This window comes from Hypomesus transpacificus, chromosome 14, assembly GCF_021917145.1.
Source record: "Hypomesus transpacificus isolate Combined female chromosome 14, fHypTra1, whole genome shotgun sequence".
Taxonomy (NCBI): domain Eukaryota; kingdom Metazoa; phylum Chordata; class Actinopteri; order Osmeriformes; family Osmeridae; genus Hypomesus; species Hypomesus transpacificus.
This window is the reverse complement of record NC_061073.1, coordinates 250,723-270,499: the sequence shown is the minus strand read 5'-3', so window position 1 is coordinate 270,499 and position 19,777 is coordinate 250,723. Positions and strand designations below refer to the sequence as shown.

The 19,777-nt window shown below is 45.1% G+C and overlaps 2 protein-coding genes across 3 annotated transcripts; both read left to right on the top strand.

Annotated features, from left to right (window-relative positions):
• The first annotated feature begins 4,617 nt into the window (after window positions 1-4,617).
• sars1 (seryl-tRNA synthetase 1) lies at window positions 4,618-13,614 on the top strand. The gene is made up of 11 exons (XM_047034444.1): window positions 4,618-4,810; window positions 5,477-5,547; window positions 5,723-5,806; window positions 7,557-7,715; window positions 9,499-9,642; window positions 9,721-9,876; window positions 10,064-10,285; window positions 10,410-10,539; window positions 11,493-11,650; window positions 11,787-11,916; window positions 13,158-13,614. Exons 1-11 carry the CDS (start codon window positions 4,675-4,677, stop codon window positions 13,319-13,321), a joined length of 1,554 nt encoding a protein of 517 aa, XP_046890400.1. The 5' UTR covers window positions 4,618-4,674; the 3' UTR covers window positions 13,322-13,614.
• A 46-nt stretch (window positions 13,615-13,660) lies between these two features.
• On the top strand, window positions 13,661-19,450 carry LOC124476974 (PTB domain-containing engulfment adapter protein 1-like). Of its 2 annotated transcripts, none has more exons than XM_047034445.1 (9): window positions 13,661-13,749; window positions 13,914-13,962; window positions 16,607-16,673; window positions 16,773-16,844; window positions 17,111-17,209; window positions 17,406-17,543; window positions 17,676-17,780; window positions 19,234-19,296; window positions 19,376-19,450. In XM_047034445.1, exons 3-9 carry the CDS (start codon window positions 16,626-16,628, stop codon window positions 19,382-19,384), a joined length of 534 nt encoding a protein of 177 aa, XP_046890401.1. In that variant the 5' UTR covers window positions 13,661-13,749; window positions 13,914-13,962; window positions 16,607-16,625; the 3' UTR covers window positions 19,385-19,450. The 2 variants fall into 2 exon arrangements, with proteins under 2 accessions (XP_046890401.1, XP_046890402.1); XM_047034446.1 differs by having other exon boundaries at window positions 13,914-14,003.
• Window positions 19,451-19,777: the final 327 nt, after the last annotated feature.

The window sequence follows — 19,777 nt, the reverse complement described above, 5'->3', positions numbered from 1 at the left end:
GACCAAAAATTTGAACCTCGGTTTTATCCGAATTAAGAAGAAGGAAATTTGCAGTCATCCAAGTATTCAACCCGGAAACACAGGTTTCCATAGCATGTGGAAATTCTCCCGGCTTTATAGACATGTATAGCTGAGTATCATCTGCATAGCAGTGAAAATCTACCCCAAAACTTCTAATTATGTTTCCTAAAGGCAACATATAGAGTGAAAATAACAGAGGGCCTAAAACTGAACCCTGTGGTACTCCGTATTTTACAATGGAGCTCCTGGATGAGCAACCATCATAGTGGACATATTGTGATCTATCAGATAGATACGATCTGAACCACTGAAGTGAAGTACCAGAAATCCCAACATAGTTCTCCATACGTTCCAGGAGAATCTCATGATCTACAGTGTCAAAAGCTGCACTTAGGTCTAGAAGAACAAGGACAGAGCTAAAGCCAGCGTCAGAGGCTAATAATAGATCATTGACTACCTTGGCTAATGCAGTTTCAGTGCTGTGGTGAAGACGAAATCCAGACTGGAGAGGTTCATAGAGCTGATTTGAGGAGAGGTGCTCAGTGAGCTGTTTTGCCACAGCTTTTTCCAAAATTTTGGAGAGAGATGGCAAATTTGAAATGGGCCTGTAATTGCTAAGACAACCTGGATCCAGGTTTGGTTTTTTAAGAAGGGGCTTGATAATAGCTTGTTTGAAATCGTCAGGGACTTGTCCAGTTACAAGAGATTCATTAATAATACTAAGCATGGGCGGTCCAATAATATGGAGAAGTTCCCTACAAAGTTTGGCAGGGAGGGGATCGAGAAGGCAGCTAGTGGGTTTCGAGGAATCTATCAGCTTGATGAATGCTTCCATAGAAATAGGGTTAAAGTGAGTGAGAGTCTCAACATGCAGAATGCTGGGTACAGAGGGAAAATCAGTGTTGATGGCCACTCCTCCAGGACTAGTCTGTAGTTTGTCCCTTATTGCATAGATTTTTTGGTCAAAGAAATCTAAGAAATCATTGGGAGAGAGATCTGAACTAACACAGAGTGTACTTTTCTTAGTGAGTTTTGCAACAGTATCAAATAGGAACTTAGTGTTGTGTTTGTTCTTACTAATCAACTTAGAGAAATATTCTGATCTGGACCTGATGAGGACTTGCTTGTACTCTATTTGGCTGTCCTTCCAGGCCAGGCGGAAAACCTCCAATTTAGTGGTACGCCACTTACGCTCTAATTTTCTAGTGGACCTCTTGAGAGTGCGGGTTTCCTCTGAATACCATGGAGCCAGTTTCTTGTCTATTCTTTTCCTTGGTTTGAGTGGAGCAACAGAATCTAGGGATTGCTGAAGAACCAAATTCAGATCCCTTGTTTTAGCATTTAATGATTTATTCGGGACATCAAGTGCTTCTAGTGCAGCGGGTAGAATACTAGCCAGTTCCAGAGCTGTATTTGGGGTTAAGCAGCGGCTAATAGAAATATTCTGGGTGCCTCCAAGGCTCTGGCAGAGATCCATTTTAAAGGTTACCAGGCAGTGGTCTGATAATATAGGATTGTGGGTATGAACAATGACATCACTAATCTTGATTCCCCGCGTGAGAACTAAATCCAATGTATGCGAGTGAAGATGGGTAGGTTTAGAAACCACCTGAGTGAGACCTGTGGAATCCATAAGAGCAGTAAAGGCCTTACTTAGAGGATCTTTTGGGTCATCGACATGAATGTTAAAATCACCCATAATTAAGATATTGTCAGTGTATGTCACAAGATCAGCACTAAAATCAGCAAATTCCTCAAGGAAGAGGGAGTATGGGCCAGGGGGCCGGTATAGAGTAACTATACAAAACGAAGGAGGGGGGGCAACAGTAGTAGAATTAGTCCTTTTTAAAGTAGTTGGTGGTTTCATACAAATTATCTCAAATGATTTAAAGGTATTGACAGATTTTAGGCTGAGGTTGAAGCTAGCTTTATATAACATAGCAACACCACCACCTTTCTTTGAAACACGAGGGATGTGTGAATACGCAAAATCAGGAGGCGAAGCTTCATTCAGGGGGAAATATTCATCAGGTTTTAGCCAGGTTTCGGTGAAACCAATCAGGTCCAGGCTGCAGTCAGACATCAGATCATTAATCAAAACGGCCTTTGTGGATAGAGATCTGATGTTTAGGAGCCCAACATTCCAGTATGGGTTTTTGGCAGCTTTAGACGTAGATAATACTTCTGAAAAGGTGGCACTGTTATCAGGAAACTGAGTTGGAAGAGCAACGGGTGAGCAAGGCTGAATATATATTAAATTGGTATAATTCCTAATAATTGAGGGCCGGAATTTGGAAAAAGGGCGGGGGGCCGACACCGTCTCAATGGGAAAAACAACATCAGCAACCACCCTGGCTACACTACAAGCTGAGCTATCGGGGCCCCAACAGCTCACAGCATGCCTATCAACATACCTATCAGACTCTCTAAGAGACTGTAGCCCGGCTTGTTCTAGTGAGTGTCAGGTCTGCTTTAGAATAGCTTCAATATTCCTAGACAAAAGAAAAGCACCTCTCCAGCTAGGATGGAGCCCGTCACTTTTCAACAAGCCAGGTTTGGCCCAGAAACGAGACCAATTATCTACAAATCCTAAACCCTGTTCTGAGCAAAAGCGAGCCAACCAGCGGTTGAGAGAGACAAGCCTGCTGTAGATCTCGTCAGTCCCCCTAGCAGGTAGTGGGCCAGAGACTATTACTCGATGCCGACTCATCTTTTGAGCAAGGTCACATGCCCGAGCAATATTAACCTTCGTGACCTCTGACTGCCTCAGCCTAACATCATTGGTGCCGACATGAATGACAATATTCTCATACCTATCATCAGTGCGTGCGCCATGTGCCTTAGCTTGGGCATTTGCCTTAGCCCTAGTGCTAGCCAGCACCCTAAGATTAGCTTCTATGTCGGTAGCTCTGGCCCCAGGTACACAGTAAACTGTCGCTGGTCCCTCCAATCTAATGTTACGAGTGATGGAGTCACCGATCACTAACGTCTGCGGAGTCCCACTCCCACCATGCTGCAAAGGTGAAACCGGTGGGGCTAAACTTGAGTCCTCACTCACGCTAGGACTCCCTGTCTGTGATGTTGCGCCAGTCGCATCTAAAGTTACTAGCATACGTTCTTCCTCAAGCGACTGAACGCGACTCTCTAATAGAGTCAACTTTTCGAACAAAATGACACATGTAGGACAATGTGAGTGGGTGTGAGACATTATAATTAACTTACGTTAATAGTTTATGCCAGCCAAGATAATTCGTCAGAACGTTGAATTGGCTAGTTCAACAGGAACAGTAGCGTCGAGCTCCAAGGAAAAAAGCCGTGCCGAGTAAACCTATAATTGAGACAGTAGATGTATAGATTACATCGGTAACGACACAATAAATGAATAAATGAAGTAATATATAAAATATAGCAATAAACAAGACAAAAAAGTTTGGGAAAAGTTTGGAGCAGCTCAGGTGCAGCGCGGTAGGTCGTCAGACAGGAAACAGTTCAACTTGCAAACGAACACCTTCACCTTTGTTACATTAAAAAGTATATTTTTGTTTGTATTTGGGAAACATAATAATGTGTTGGGTGTGTTGGATAAGTGACCATGCCTTATCTTCAATCAAGTAAAATAATAAAGCTACTAATTTAGAGGCACAATGTGTCTTGACATGTCTTGTTACCAGTGACGAGACAACCTCATTCAGCTGACGTCTCAGATTATAAATAGTGCAGTGCTTGGGATGTTTGTGCCTGTGATGAAGTGCTTGTGATGTTTGTGCCTGTGATGCAGTGCTTGTGATGTTTGTGCCTGTGATGCAGTGCTTGTGATGTTTGTGCCTGTGATGCAGTGCTTGGGATGTTTGTGCATGTGATGCAGTGCCTGTGATGCAGCTCTCGGTTGGTGTTGGTCTACATGTCTCAGACCACAATTTACATCCTCAAACTACTTGTTCATCCTCCACATCATGTAGTAATTTATGCATTTCATAAAAGAAATTAGGCCTACTCATTCTCATGAACAAATTGTCCATGCTTTTGAACATGCATCCAACTGTCTCTTGTTTCCTATATTATCAATTGCTTATGACGTGGAACTGAATACATGGCTCTCGTCTCCTTCCAATCTGTATCCTTCTTAGTCCCATCATCCATTCATGATCTTTATTTTGCATGAAGTAGGCCTACTCATGCTGCAACATGGTAATCTTTTAACCATATTTTTTTTTCGGAAACGCAAATCGCTCCTCCAAACAACTTCAACCGCACGTCCTTGGGTCCTGGACAACTGTAAAATTCCCACTTTGCACTAGCCCGTTTCTCAAGCTAATGGTAACACTAAAAACCCATAACTTGCACCCACACTAGGCTACTTTCATACAAACAGCCACACACTCACAAAAAGCGATTCCTTGCGTTATATAGATTTTACAGTTTATATATTTGTTTAAGACTTGTAAAGAAAGAGCCTTCCGCCTGGCACTAAAGCAGTCTTTCTCAACAAGTGTTCATGATAAAATCCTGTCTGTAGTAGTCAACCCGAAAATAAAATTCCGTAAGTCAAAACAAAAAACATTTTGATTGGCTTGCCAGAACGACTACGTTTCTCACCGGCTCCTCTCTTTCCGCTCTCGGTTCTCTCGTGAGCAGACGCACCAACGTGCAATCATGGTGCTCGACTTGGACCTGTTTCGGACCGACAAAGGCGGCGATCCTGAAGTGGTCAGAGAGACACAAAGAAAGAGATTCAAAGACGTGACGCTTGTGGATAAACTTATTGAAGCAGATACAGAATGGAGAAAATGTAAGTTCCACCATCAAGCTGGCTAACGTCCGGTGAAGCTAGCGTGTTAGCTAGCTGACATACCACCATTCATTGAATAAGAGTCCGCATGGTATGGAAGTTGTATCTGCCTAGCGACGTTAGCTTATGATGGCCACATGTGATGTGCTTAAAAATGACAACAACGTTATATCCTGATCGTATACCGGGGTGTTTCTGCCACTGGCCGTGAGCTTGGTAGTGACTTACCTAGCTAGCTAACCATCAACTACTGATCGGTATATTGTGAACAACCATACGGTACGTCATCCAATTCACAATCTGATGCAATCCCTTCCTGCCTTGTCGCTGTCAAACCTCGCCCCGTAGCGTCGTGGAGCCGTCTAAAAAAGGCAATATTGTCATCAAGTACACGACACTATAGTAAATCTACACCTGTATTTGTTTTTGAAGTTAGCATAGTGTCCGTTTCGCATCATTAGTATGAAGGTAAATTAATGAGAACGCATTGGGCTGTTTTCAAGATGCTGAGTGATCACTTTCCCCCCACCCCTTACATCTGCTCCCTCTCTCCACCCCCCCTCTCCCCCCCCCTCTCCCTCCCCCCCCTCCCCCCCCTCTCTCCCCCCCCCCCCCCCCTCCCTCTCTCCCTCTCTCCCTCCCCCCCTCCCTCTCTCCCTCCCCCAGGTCGCTTCACTGCAGACAACCTGAACAAGGCAAAAAACCTGTGCAGCAAAAGCATTGGAGAAAAGATGAAGGTAGGGCCTCCCCTCCCCTTAGTTTCTAGCATGCTGGCTCCTGGAACCCATCATCTCCCCACTGCAAGGGGAGCAGGAGTGTGTATGTGTATTAATACTGTGTATGTGTGTGTGCGTGCATGCCTCTATATATATGGGTGTGTATCTATATATATGTGTGTGTGTGTGAGAGTAGAAGAAGGAGCCAGTGGGGGAGGATGATGATTCTGTTCCTGAGGATGCCCAAAACCTGGAGGCCCTGAATGCTGAAACACTCTCAGTATGTACACACACATATATTAATACATATACGCATATACAGTGCCCTCCAAAAGTATTGGAACAGTGAGGCGAATTCCTTTATTTTTGCTGTAGACTGAAAACATTTGGGCTTGACATCAAACGATGAATGTGAAACCAGAGATCAACGTTTCAGCTTTTATTTCCAGGTATTTACATCAGGATCTGATGCACAAATTAGAAAATATCACCTTTTTGTTCGAACCCACCCATTTGTCACGTGAGCAAAAGTATTGGAACATGTGACTGACAGGTGTGTTTTGTTGCCCAGGTGTGTCCTATTACATACATTATTCAATCAATAAATACCACTGAATGTCTACACTCAGGTTCAGATTGGGTAAGATAGGTTTTGTCTATGCAGACTGTATTCAGAGGTGAAAACAACATGAAAACCAGAGCGCTGTCTTTGGGTGAAAAACAAGCAATTGTGAGTCTTAGAGAAGATGGAAAATCAATCAGAGCCATTGCAGAAACATTGGCCATAGCCAGTACAACCATTTGGAATGTCCTGAAGAAGAAGAAAACTACTGGTGTACTAAGTAACAGACGTCGAACAGGTAGACCAAGGAAAACATCAGCAGTTGATGACAGAAACATTGTGAGAGCTGTAAAGAAAGACCCTAAAACAACTGATAGTGAGATCAGCAACAACCTCCAGATGGCAGGAGTGAAGGTATCACTATCTAATGTTCGCAGAAGACTTCATGAACAAAAGTACAAGGGCTACACCAGTAGATGCAAACCACTCATTAGCAAGAAGAATAGGAAGGCCAGGCTGGAATTTGCCAAAAAGTACAGAGATGAACCTCAAAAATTCTGGGACAAAGTTTTATGGACTCATGAGACAAAGATTAACTTTTACCAAAGTGATGGAAAGGCTAAAGTTTGGAGATAGAAAGGAACTGCTCATGATCCCAAACACACAAGCTCATCTGTGAAACACGGTGGAGGTAATGTCATGGCTTGGGCTTGCATGGCTTCTTCTGGGACGGGCTCATTAATCTTCATTGAGGATGTAACACATGATGGCAGCAGCAAAATGAACTCGGAAGTCTACAGAAACATTTTGTCTGCCAATTTAAGGAAAGATGCAACCAAACTGATTGGCAGAGCCTTCATCATGCAGCAAGATAACGACCCAAAACACACTGCCAAAACAACAAAGGAGTTCATCAGGGGCAAGAAATGAAAGGTATTAGACTGGCCAAGTCAATCTCCAGACTTAAACCCTATAGAGCATGCATTTTACCTGCTTAAGAGGAGACTGAAGGGAGGAACCCCACAAAACAAACAACAACTGAAAGAGGCTGCAGTGAAAGCCTGGGAAAGCATCAAAAAGGAAGAATGCAAAAGTTTGGTGACGTCAATGGGTCACAGACTTGCTGCAGTTATTGAAAGCAAAGGATTTGCAACTAAATATTAAGTCTTATTCACTTAAATATGTTTTAAGTATATCTGTTCCAATACTTTTGATCACATGACAAATGGGTGGATTCAAACAAAATGTGATATTTTCTTAGTTGTGCATCAGATCCTGATGTAAATACCTGGAAATAAAAGCTGAAACGTTGATCTCTGGTTTCACATTCATCATTTGATGTCAAGCCCAAATGTTTTCAGTCTACAGCAAAAATAAAGGAATTGGCCTCACTGTTCCAATACTTTTGGAGGGCACTGTACACACATAGAAACATACACACTTACACCCCCCCCCCCCCCCCCCCAAGGCCCTGACCGTGTCCCAGATCAAGCGTGTGCGTGTGCTGGTGGACGAGGCTGTGCAGCGCAGCGACAGCGAGCGGGTGACGCTGGAGGCCGGGCGCTTTGAGTACCTGAGAGAGATCGGCAACCTGCTGCACCCCTCCGTACCCATCAGCAACGACGAGGTCTGACTGCTGCCTCACAGCCTCCCCTCACCCTCCTCCATCTCCTCTTCCTCTCACTCCCTCCTTCTCTTCCTCCCTCCTCTTCTCTTCCTCCCTCATCTTCTCCTCCTCCCTTCTCTTCTCTTCTCTTCCTCCCTCCTCTTCTCTTCCTCCCCCTCCCTCCTCTTCTCTTCCTCCCCCTCCCTCATCTCCTCTACCTCCCCCTCCCTCCCTCATCTTCTCTTCCTCCCTCGCCCACCTCCCTCCCTCATCTCCTCTTCCCTTCCTCCCCCTCCCTCATCTTATCTTCCTCCTGCTTCTCTTCCTCTTCTCCTATGCATGTGTGTGTGCTGGCCAGAGATGGTAGTACAAACATGAGTACAGACCAGTGTTTCCCACACATAGACTAATTTGTGGCGGTGCGCCACAGAATCAACACCGGCCGCCACACATTGCGTTTCGTAAAACTTTTTTTTTTATCGGTATTTAGGTTAAAACACGCAGCATATTCGTTCAGCTGCATTTCCTTTCCCCTGCTCTCCCTCCGTCTCTCTGTCACTCATGCGTCTTTCCCACATATGCACACAGTCACAACGTCAGCACACGTTAGCAACAATGCATACATATGCCGTTCTAGTAAGACCAACAGCTATATCAGCAAGCCTTCACCATTAGTGCCGTAGCTAAAAGTCGAGGAAAGTTGAGGCTACTTTTCGCTAGGTACCTTACTCACATTTACATTTAGTCATTTAGCAGACGCTCTTATCCCGAGCGACTTACAGTACTCGAAGTTTCCCCTTCGTTCTTTTGGTGAGAAGTCTCAAGAGCTAGCTACTTACTCGGCGTCATGGAGCCGACCAGTTAAATAGTTGTTTAGCACTAGCGTTGCTACATGCATAATGCAGAAATGATATGTTAGTTGTTGTTAATTTGTGAAGGTGTGAATCATTTTGGATTAATATTTAATGTACCAAATTATTAACAAATTAACTGTGTAACAAATTATTAACGAAGGAATTATTACGACCCCCCCCCCCTGACAACCCCCACCCCTCCCCGCCACAATTAGATTTCTAATCTGTGGGAAACACTGCAGACACTCATGTTTAAAAAGACTCTGGTAAAAGTTGAAGTACTGACTACACTTTATCACTGTGTGTGGGCTCTGACATATTACTTAGGAAAAAGTAGCCATTACAACTACTTGTTTTGGTGTCATGCTGGTAACTGCTGATCATATTGTATTAATACAGAAAGATACTATAGACACGCAGCGTATTTGCCAGGAATCCTTTTTGACGCAGATCATTTCAAACACCTCCCTCATATATGGCCATGGGTGATCAGTAATGTCTCTATTCTCAGTCATGTAGACATCACTAACTCAGTCTGCCGCATCCATAACGTACCCTTTTTTTCTCCAATAAATAAAGAAGCCTAAAACTGAGTAGAGTAAAGCAGAGCATAGTGTATAGAAAAGTCCTCATCAATGATGAAACATTCTTCTCGTTGCCCTCTGCCTTTTGTTGTGCATGAGAACCAGGCACACAATTACAAGAAATAATATTGATCATGCCACAAAATACAGATTAAAACAAAAGTAACAAGCCTGGCTTGAAAATGTAAGTTTAAAGTACAGATATTTGTGTAAAGAATGTAAGGAGTGAAAGTAAAAAGTTGTCAGAAAAATAAACAGTAAAGATGATACCAGAAAAATCTACTTAAATACAGTATTTCTTCCCATCTTGGGGGCTGGTGTGTGTGTGTGTGTGTGTGTATATATTAAAGTGTGTGTGTTTGGCAGGATGCAGATAACCGCGTGGAGAGGACGTGGGGGGATTGCTCCGTGCAGAAGAAGTACTCCCACGTGGACCTGGTGGTGATGATCGACGGGTACGAGGGGGAGAAGGGGGCCGTGGTGGCTGGCAGCAGGGGCTACTTCCTCAAGGTACACACACACACACACACACACACACAATGGATACACTGACACACATACACACTCATCCCCCCCCCCTCCCTGCAGGGCCCGCTGGTGTTCTTGGAGCAAGCTCTGATCAGCTACGCTCTGCGGGTGCTCTACAGCAAGCAGTACACGCCCCTCTACACACCCTTCTTCATGAGGAAGGAGGTCATGCAGGAGGTCGCCCAGCTCAGCCAGTTTGACGACGAACTCTACAAGGTAGGAGCCCTGACGACCCCGTAACTAGCCCCCGTAACTAGCCCTGTGACTAGCCCCGTAACTAGTGCCGTAACTAGCCCCGTGTCTCTACGACTGCTGATTAGTATACCTAACCTTTCCTCCCCCCAGGTGATAGTCCTGACTGCTGACTAGTATAACTAACCTTTCCTCCCCCTCCTCCCCCCAGGTGATAGGGAAGGGCAGTGAGAAGTCGGAGGACAGCAGCATCGATGAGAAGTACCTGATCGCCACATCGGAGCAGCCAATCGCAGCCTTCCTGCGAGATGAGTGGCTGAAGCCTGAGGATCTGCCAATCAGATATGCCGGCTTCTCCACCTGCTTCAGACAGGAAGTGGGCTCACATGGGCGTGACACCCGGGGGATTTTCAGAGTCCACCAGTTTGAGAAGGTGAGGAGGGGGAGGCTGTTATTAGTCATGGTACACACTGCTGATTAGAGGCCTTTGGACAAAAAATACAAAATTGTGAACATGTAACATTTCTATATACTGAACCTCTCCTTCCCCTCCCCAGATTGAGCAGTTTGTCTATGCGTCTCCTCATGATAACAAGTCGTGGGAGATGTTTGATGAGATGATTGGCACAGCGGAGGAGTTCTACCAGTCTCTGGGTATTCCCTACCGTATTGTCAACATCGTCTCTGGTACGCACACACACCGAACTCCCCCAACACTCCCCCAACACTCCCCCAACACTCCCCCAACACACACCCAACACACACCCTAAACTCACCCGAACACACACCCAACACACACCCTAAACTCACCCAACACACACCCAACACACACCCAAGGGAATCAGGCTATTAATCAGAAGATTGCCGGTTCGATTCCCAGCTGTGTCAAATGACGTTGTGTCCTTGGGCAAGGCACTTCACTCAACTTGCCTCTGGGGGAATGTCCCTGTACTTACTGTGTCGCTCTGGATAAGAGTGTCTGCTAAATGACTAAATGTAAATGTAATATTATCTAGGGTGTTAGGGTTAGGTGTTAGCCTCTCAAAGTGATTTCAAATGGATGGTCATTACCCAGATTCGAAAGAGCTTGATAACAACCCATTTATTTGAATTAGGTGTGCTGGAGTAGGGAAACGTCTAAAACATGCAGGACAGCGGCTCTCAAGGACCAGGATTGGAGAACCCTGCTCTAGAGGAATACTTAATATTTTTCCTAATTTCAGGAATAGCATCAGGTCATTAAGCCAGACTGACGCATTCGGTGGTCAAGGAGATTTCCACTCCAGCACTATCCTTCTACGAGCCACCAGAGAGACTAAAGCAAATGCCTTTCTCTTATTAGTTGACATAAAGACCTTAACCCTCACTTAGTAATACAGCAGAAATGGCTATTTCTGCATCCGGCCTCACAATTGTGTTAACTTTGGACAAAACATACGAGCCATGTGTGCTGAAGCAGACGTACTGCAGTCACACCTGTCATCAATGTCTGGATATATTGTGGACAGTTTTGCTTTGGTGTAATAAATTTGACAGTAGATACTGTATGTCATATTGTATATTAGTATATATCAGTCATATTATTTCTCAGTACATATTGTGAGTATGTGTTTTGTAATAGCATGTTGTCCATGTTGCAGGGGCATTGAACCACGCTGCCAGTAAGAAACTGGACCTGGAGGCCTGGTTCCCCGGCTCAGCGGCCTTCAGGGAGCTTGTCTCCTGCTCCAACTGCACCGACTACCAGGCCCGCCGCCTCCGCATCCGCTACGGCCAGACCAAGAAGATGATGGACAAGGTGGGGGGAGGGGGTTTGGTGTGTGTGTGTGTGATGGTATTCTCCTGTGTGATGGTATTCTCCTGTGTGTGTGTGTGTGTGTTTATTCACCTGTATACGTATTCAGCTGTGTGTGTATTCACCTGTGTGTGCGCAGGTAGACTTTGTGCACATGCTGAATGCCACCATGTGTGCAACCACGCGTGTGATGTGCGCCATTCTGGAGAACTACCAGACAGACGAGGGAGTCACCGTACCAGAAACACTCAGGGACTACATGCCCCCTGGTGAGACTCAGGCTAATATATGCTTCTGACACATGGGAACGCCCTCTCCTGGAGCCCTCGACGTGCACCTCCTGAAATTTCTAACCGTCGTAATTTCGGATAGTTACGGATACCCCCTTGACTGTGATTGGTCAGTTTTAAGAACCGCTTGCGTCAGGGGCGGGGTTGCCGTGATAAACAGGACGAACAGAATCCTTTGACCGCCATTGCTGTAACTTTTTACAATTCATATTTTCAGCTAAACTGTACACTCTACAAATGTGACGAGAAATGGGCAGTGTAATTGCTAAAAATTTGCGTATTTTATTAATGACACGGCTAATTAGTAAATTTGCTCCGACTTGATATCCTAGGTAAATAAACACTCGATGACGACTTCCACACAAAAACGGTTTCTCTCAGGTCGTCTTTGACAAAAAACCGTTGCGCCACCTACTCTTCTGGTGGTGAATTGTTTTCAGCACCCACAGCCTACGGAGAACCATAAACGCAGTCTATCCGTGCGTATCCGTGCGCCCGCCCATCTGTAAACGGAGACGCAGAAGCATATTTCGGCCTTCATCTAGACACTCACACACACACTCAGGGACTACATGCCCACTGGTGAAACTCTCATCTACACACACAGACACACACACACACAGACACACTCACACACACACACAGACACACACACACACACACACACTTCGCGTCGTGCCTAACAACTCCCCTTACCTGTTCTAAAATCAGCGTAAACCACGGACTCGCGGGGCTTATTGCTTTTCTAAAACTGTTACTACAAATATTTGATACGGTTTAATCAATAAAAACTATAGAAAAACAAAATAGTTTAATAATAAACCGTCATTCTTCCGCTACTACAAAGTATAGTTCCTACATAAATCGTTGCCACGCAACAGCCAGATGGACATCTTTGCCGTCTTTTTCAATTTGAAATATTCGATGCGCAGTAATATGGAATGTTAAAGAATGTTATGAGGACAACCTGTGAGGTTATGCTGGATTTTACAACGGCATGGAATGCGATATAGCCAATCACAATCGAGGATGGGAACAACCAGTTTTAGAACTACATGTTGACACACTCACACTCATATACATGTAGACACACTTACACTTATAAACAGGATGGGGTTGTTAAAACTACTCCCTCCTCTCCTCCTCCCCATCTCTTCTCCTGTCTCCTCCTCTCGTCTCCACCCCCTCTCTTCTCGTCTCCACCCCCTCCTCTCCTCCAGGTCTGAAAGAGTTGATTCCTTTCGTGAAGCCGGCTCCCATCGACCAGGAAGTGTCCCGGAAGCAGAAGAAGCAGCAGGAATCTGGAGGCAAGAAGAAGAAACAGGGGGGCGGGGCCCAGGGCCTGACCTCACAGGTGGAGAACATGTCCGTCAGCAGCTCCTAGGCTGCTGATTGGTCCCTTCACTGAAGTTAAGATTACAAATAATCTCTCCCTCTCCTGTTATCATTTCCTATCTCTCCTCCCCCTATCTCTCCTCAACATCTGAACTGGGACCCTCTCCCCCCAGCACCCCCCTCCCTCCATCGTGAAGGAACACACTTATGTTATTACCTTCATCATCATCATCATGTTGCTAGAGATCCTTGTAGAGAGGATGTCAGAACCATGTATGTACAACCTGTATGATCTCACTGTGTCAACAACAATGATAAATAAACACAAACATCAGTTAACAATATTCTGAGTGTTATTTCCCCATTGTGAGATCTTTATCAGCTAGGAGTAATAAGGAAGTGTCTCCTGGTTAAACATTACCTATTCCAGACTTTACCCAGGAGCCACATCCCCAGATCTCTTCTACAGTCACACAGGTACGTTTACGCTTCTGGTTCGGTTGTTTTGAACTGTTTGGAAACAGACTCTTACCAATAAAATACTGTTACTATGATCTGTACTTTCTTTATGAGCTATTTATGTGTAGTTTCGGATTAAAGCTTTTGCTAAATGAAGACTATGCAAGTTGATTTATCAACAGCTACCAAGTGACGAACAGGAAGGACAATCCTACCAGCTGGAACCGACAGGTGGGAGAAAGAGAGTGAGGGGGATGTGAGAGATAGAGATGGTGTGTGTATATAAATTTTTGAGTGTATGTGTGAGTGAGTTTGTGAGAGAGAGAGGGGTGTGTGTGTGTGTGTGTGTGTGTGTGTGTGTGTGTGTGTGTGTGTGTGTGTGTGTGTGAGAGATGGGGGGGGGGGGGGGGGGGGAGTGTTTGTGTATGTGTGAGAGAGAGGGGGGTGTTTGTGTTGTTCACTTCACTGCTCCGGTCTGTCTCCAACACCCTCAGGAACCTGGAAACAATCCCTTATCATTGCTGGATGTGTTACATTGATAAACAGATTAAAAAATGAAAACAGTTTTTATTTGGTGAAGTAGGGTTAGTAAAAAGTCTCAAAAGAAGGGAAATTGCAATGACCTCTAAACTATATCGATGCATTAACACATTGTATGCATTTTCTAGGTTCCAAGATGCAGGAGAAACGTATCCTATATCTGTCTATACACCCAGTCTTGTTTTATACGCCTCTGTACGATTAAAGAGACCTTAACAAAAAATATATACCTGGCGCAGGGTTGCTGAGGTTGTCGGTCTCCCTGGTGTGTTAAATTCAGTCTCGTCACATTAGCTAGCTACGTAGCTCTAACTTTCTTCTGTGCTAGCTGCACACTACAGTAGTCTAGCTAGTCTAGTTCACGTTCTAGTCTAGTTCGGCACACGATTGACATTCAAAGTTGAAATGCAGGTTGACAGTCACTCGCAAGCCATACAGTAAATGTGTAGTGGCCATAACCTAGCGAATGTTACTGGAAAAATGTATGAAGTGCGGTACTACAGCCTAGTTGACAAGATCATGCAACATTTAGTCAGCGTATCTGATTCCTTGCATCATGCTGTGTAAAATCTGTATTTTGATCGAGACAGGAGCACCTATCAATAATGATCGATATTGGCCGGGTTTCCCAGATTCGTTAAGAAGCTCTTAACGCTAAGATCTTAAGAACGTTCTAAGAGCGTTCGAGAGCATCCTTGGAACGTTCTTAAGACGCTCTTAGCGTTAAGAGCTTCTTAACGAATCTGGGAAACCCGGCCATTGTAAGTACATGAACCCAAGTCTGCACACTTGTCCATGACACCGTTTTACACAAACTACAACAGTGACCTTAGAGAACTACAACTCTGTATTAATTTTTCTAACACGCCCCCGAGCGTGGTGCACTGTGGGAAGGCCAGCGGTGCAGAGCGTTAAAAAACGCTGCAGTGTAAACGCATGACCGGGCCCCGAGGCAAGTAGGGTGAAGTGCCTTGCCCAAGGACCCAACGTCATTGCACAGCCGGGAATCGAACCGGCAACCTACTGATTAATAGCCCGATTCCTTAACCGCTCAACCATCTGACCCCATATTGTGTGAAACAAAAATATTTTCAGAATCAGAAAGGGATTTATTCGCCATGAAAGTTTGCACAGACAAGGAATTTGCTTTGGCAGGAAGGTGCATACAATAAAAATATAGGAATCTTAAATTTAGCTATATGGTCTAACTATACTAAGGATACATAAACTAGCAATACTAAGTGGAATACATTTAAAATATAAAATATAAGTTGCCATAAAATATAAGTTGCCAATTTACAGTATAAAATACAATATAAAATACAAATATTACACAAATTGTGAAGTAGTGCAAATGCAATTGTTTTAAGACATGAAGTCATTAAAGTCAGTGTGAACACTAGGCCTTGTTGAGGAGGCCAACAGCAGATGTTTAGTTCCCACTTGAGGTCCTGGGAGAGGATAGTGCCCAGGAAGCGGAAGGACTCCACAGTTCAAGTCTTTTTTATTTATTTATCAGGTACACAGAACAACACAACGTTAGACTGGGCACTGAAATTCTTAAGACAAGACCACGCAAGCACCTGGCATAACATAACATATAAGTACACAGAACACAATTTACATCAATGCTGAGCTTAAATAAGTGAAACTTCCTACATATACAGATAGCAATAAATATCAACTATACTAACCCTAATACTAAAACTTCCTAAATTACAGATAACAATAGATAGTACGTTATACTAACCCTAAATGCACAAGAAACCTGTTTCAACCCTATAACCTATTCTAACCTAAGTGGAGTACAATGGAGTACATTGGAGTACACAGTGTTGACTGGGGAGTCACACAGGTTGATGGGGGTGAGTGGGGCTGTGTTCTTCCTGAAGTCCACAACCATCTCCACTGTCTTGAGAGCATTGAGCTCTAGGTTGTTCTGGCTGCACCAGGTCACCAGGTTGTCTGCTTCCCACCTATAATCAGACTCGTCTCCACCAGAGGTGAGCCCCATGAGGGTGGTGTACAGCTGGAGGTGCAGCTGTTGGTGTATAGGGAGAAGAGCAGCGATATTGTGAAACCGTGGTATTTTTTCTCAAGGTTATACCGTCAAAATCTGATACCGGCCCATGCCTACTGTGTTGGTCTACTGTTCTAGACATCACTAAACACCATTAGTAGAGTTAGGGTTGTGGTGGTCATTTGAATTCGTTTTTCAAAATGACCATAATTCACCAGGTAAAACATTACTTTGTAGTTTTGTACTAATTATTGATGAGGCTGTGCTGGTTATAATAGCTGTTGTGCTGGTCTGTGCTTGTGTGGTGTGGTCCAGGCTCCTCAGAAGAGAGAAGATGAGTGACGTGTCTGATGAGGATAAGGAGATCTCCTTCTCTGTGAAGGTGACAACATCATGAGTCACTCTGCTCACAAGGAAACATTAGTAGAGATTCTGAGTTAATCCATGCAGCTATTTATCAGTGTGTGGTGTGCGTGTGTAGTTCCTAGGGCGTGTGGAGGTGTTACGACCGGATGGAATGCAGATCCTGACTGAGGCGTGGCACAGCCTGAAGGTGCCCTCTCTGGGACACACACAACTATACATACATGCACATATACACACACATATATATATACACACACACACAACTATACGTAGACACACATATACACACACATATATATATACACACACACAACTATACATAGACAAACACACACATATATACACACACACAACTATACCTACATACACAAACACACAAACCACAAACACGCACAACTATACATACACACACACACAAACATGATGGGAATATGCAAACCCTTTCCTTTTTAGACTCCAGAGAGAGATTCTACTGAGAAACTGCAGAAGAAGAGTAAGGTGTGTCTGTTCCTGTCTGGGAGCAGCATCGACATCCTGGAGCACAAGTCCAAGGTGAGGGGTGTGGCTAGATGGGAAACAGGTGTGGTCTTCTGCCTGAAGAGTGTGGCCAGCTGTGTGAAACCAGAAATAAAATCCAGAAATGATTATAACTTTCTTTCTCTGTCTTTCACCTTCTCTTCCTCTGATCTCTTCTTCCCCCTCTTCCCTCCCTCCATCCTTCCCTACCGCCATCTTTCCTTCCCCCCAGTTCATGCTGTACACATGCCCCCTCCTGTCTGTCTCCTTCTGTGGCGTCCTCCCTTCCTCCCCCAAAGTGTTGGGCTTTGTGGCCAGACACCCAGCAGCAGACTCCTACCACTGCTACCTTCTCCAGAGCAGCAAGTTTGTGAGTGTTGATCCCCAGCACTGTTCAGCTACTAGCTATAACATCTGCTCGCTGAGTTGGCTAACAGCTACAGTGTACAGGGAGAATTCTGCCCACGGATTAATTCAGTCTTGTGATGACCTCCCCCCCCAGACCCCCCTGCTGGTATCCATCATAGGAGATGCCTTCCTGGCCTCCCAGAGGGGGCAGAGCATACCGGGGGGGCAGGACATGGTTGTGGAGGCCCTAAGACACAAGGTGGGTCAAACCCTAACCCACCCTAACCTTCTCTGACCCTCCCTTACCTAACCTTCTCTGACCAGAACTCAAGGTTCTAGAACCAGAACACAAGGCTGGTCCTACAACCAGAGCGTGTGGTTCTAGAAGCAGAGCATGTGGTTCTAGAAGCAGAAGAGAGCAGAGGGAGCCTGGCATTGTGATCTGGTCAGGGAGGACAGCTCTCTACAGGAGAGAGGAAGGGGGCTGGTCAGGGAGGACAGCTCTCTACAGGAGAGAGGAAGAGGGCTGGTCAGGGAGGACAGCTCTCTACAGGAGAGAGGATGAGGGCTGGTCAGGGAGGACAGCTCTCTACAGGAGAGAGGATGAGGGCTGGTCAGGGAGGACAGCTCTCTACAGGAGAGAGGAAGGGGGCTGGTCAGGGAGGACAGCTCTCTACAGGAGAGAGGATGAGGGCTGGTCAGGGAGGACAGCTCTCTACAGGAGAGAGGATGAGGGCTGGTCAGGGAGGACAGCTCTCTACAGGAGAGAGGATGAGGGCTGGTCAGGGAGGACAGCTCTCTACAGGAGAGAGGAAGAGGGCTGGAAACTCTTGATGAAAGTAAGAGGGTTATGGCAGGGTTAGGAGAGGGTTATGGCAGGGTTAAGAGAGGGTTATGGCAGGGTTAGGAGAGGGTTATGGCAGGGTTAGGAGAGGGTCATGGCAGGGTTAGGAGAGGGTTATGGCAGGGTTAGGAGAGGGTTATGGCAGGGTTAGGAGAGGGTTATGGCAGGGTTAGTGAGGCACTTAGGAATGCTTGGCTGGACCTGATGTTAGTTTCCTCAAGGTTCACAATGACTCTTATTGAGAGACTTGTTGCTCTTGTTGGTTAATTATAACGGATTTAAACCTTTGTACTCGCTGTGAAATATTTTACTGTTGATAGTTCTTCTACTACAGGTACCCTCTTGCACTTTTTGGGTTTCATGTTATTTAATTGTACTTGCACTTCTTGAGTTTCATGTTGTTTAATTGTAACTTGTTTAACTGCATGCTCTTATGGTTCTTCCCTTTGGCACTTATTTGGTTTTTCACAATGTATGCTTCATGTTTTAGCTGCTTGCAATGTTTGGGGCTACCTCGTTGTAATGATCAGTGACCTATGCACTTTTGCAAAGCTCTCCCTTGGAAGTCGCTTTGGATAAAAGCGGCTGCTAAATGCATAAATGCAATCTAAAAGTAATGGGTTTGGAGAGGGTTGTGGCAGGGTTAGGAGAGGGTTGTGGCAGGGTTAGGAGAGGGTTGTGGCAGGGTTAGGAGAGGGTTGTGGCAGGGTTAGGAGAGGGTTGTGGCAGGGTTGTGGCAGGGTTAGGAGAGGGTTGTGGCAGGGTTAGGAGAGAGTTGTGGCAGGGTTAAGGCAGGGTTAGGAGAGGGTTAAGGCAGGGTTAGGAGAGGGTTGTGGCAGGGTTAAGGCAGTGTCATCCTCTTCTCCAGAACAAGGTCCTCCAGAGGGAGAACGCTGAGCTGAAGAAGAGACTGGCAGCACAAGCAGGAGAGGTGAGTCATACACACACACGCACACACTCATACACACACAAACACATACAAGTGATGTTGATCCTATCTTCTTGCACAGGCCCACTGAGGAAGACAATGATTCAAGGCAGAAGAAGATATAGTCATGTGACTGAATAAAGAGAATGTCATGAAAGATAAGTCTTGGTATCTTTTATTTACACTGACTGAACGTGTTAAACGTATCTGCCATGTGTTACTGATCACCAGGCCCAAACGGAATACGCGGGCGCAGAATTCAGACGAAAACCCGCGGATTTTCAAGTAGAACGCATTGGTCTGAGGCAAAATGTAAATACACTTTTCAACTCATATTACGTCTCTATCATTAAAACGTTAGCCAAAAATTCTGAGAATTGAAAAGGAAACACTTATCGACCCAAATTACAGCAAGAGACAGGGCCAGGGAGTTTTCAGCCGATCTTTATGAGGATGGATCAATACGTTTTTCCAAAGTCTGTTA

What these genes read in the sequence shown, in the direction of transcription:
- sars1 (XM_047034444.1), top strand. Translation starts at nt 4,675, where the DNA reads ATGGTGCTCGACTTGGACCTGTTTCGGACCGACAAAGGCGGCGATCCT. An exon ending in GCAGGGGCTACTTCCTCAAG is followed by an intron (nt 9,643 to 9,720) that starts GTACACACACAC and finishes CCCTCCCTGCAG; the next exon opens with GGCCCGCTGGTGTTCTTGGA. An exon ending in CAGGGACTACATGCCCCCTG is followed by an intron (nt 11,917 to 13,157) that starts GTGAGACTCAGG and finishes CCTCTCCTCCAG; the next exon opens with GTCTGAAAGAGTTGATTCCT.
- LOC124476974 (XM_047034445.1), top strand. Translation starts at nt 16,626, where the DNA reads ATGAGTGACGTGTCTGATGAGGATAAGGAGATCTCCTTCTCTGTGAAG. An exon ending in AGGCGTGGCACAGCCTGAAG is followed by an intron (nt 16,845 to 17,110) that starts GTGCCCTCTCTG and finishes TTTCCTTTTTAG; the next exon opens with ACTCCAGAGAGAGATTCTAC. An exon ending in TGGAGGCCCTAAGACACAAG is followed by an intron (nt 17,781 to 19,233) that starts GTGGGTCAAACC and finishes CCTCTTCTCCAG; the next exon opens with AACAAGGTCCTCCAGAGGGA.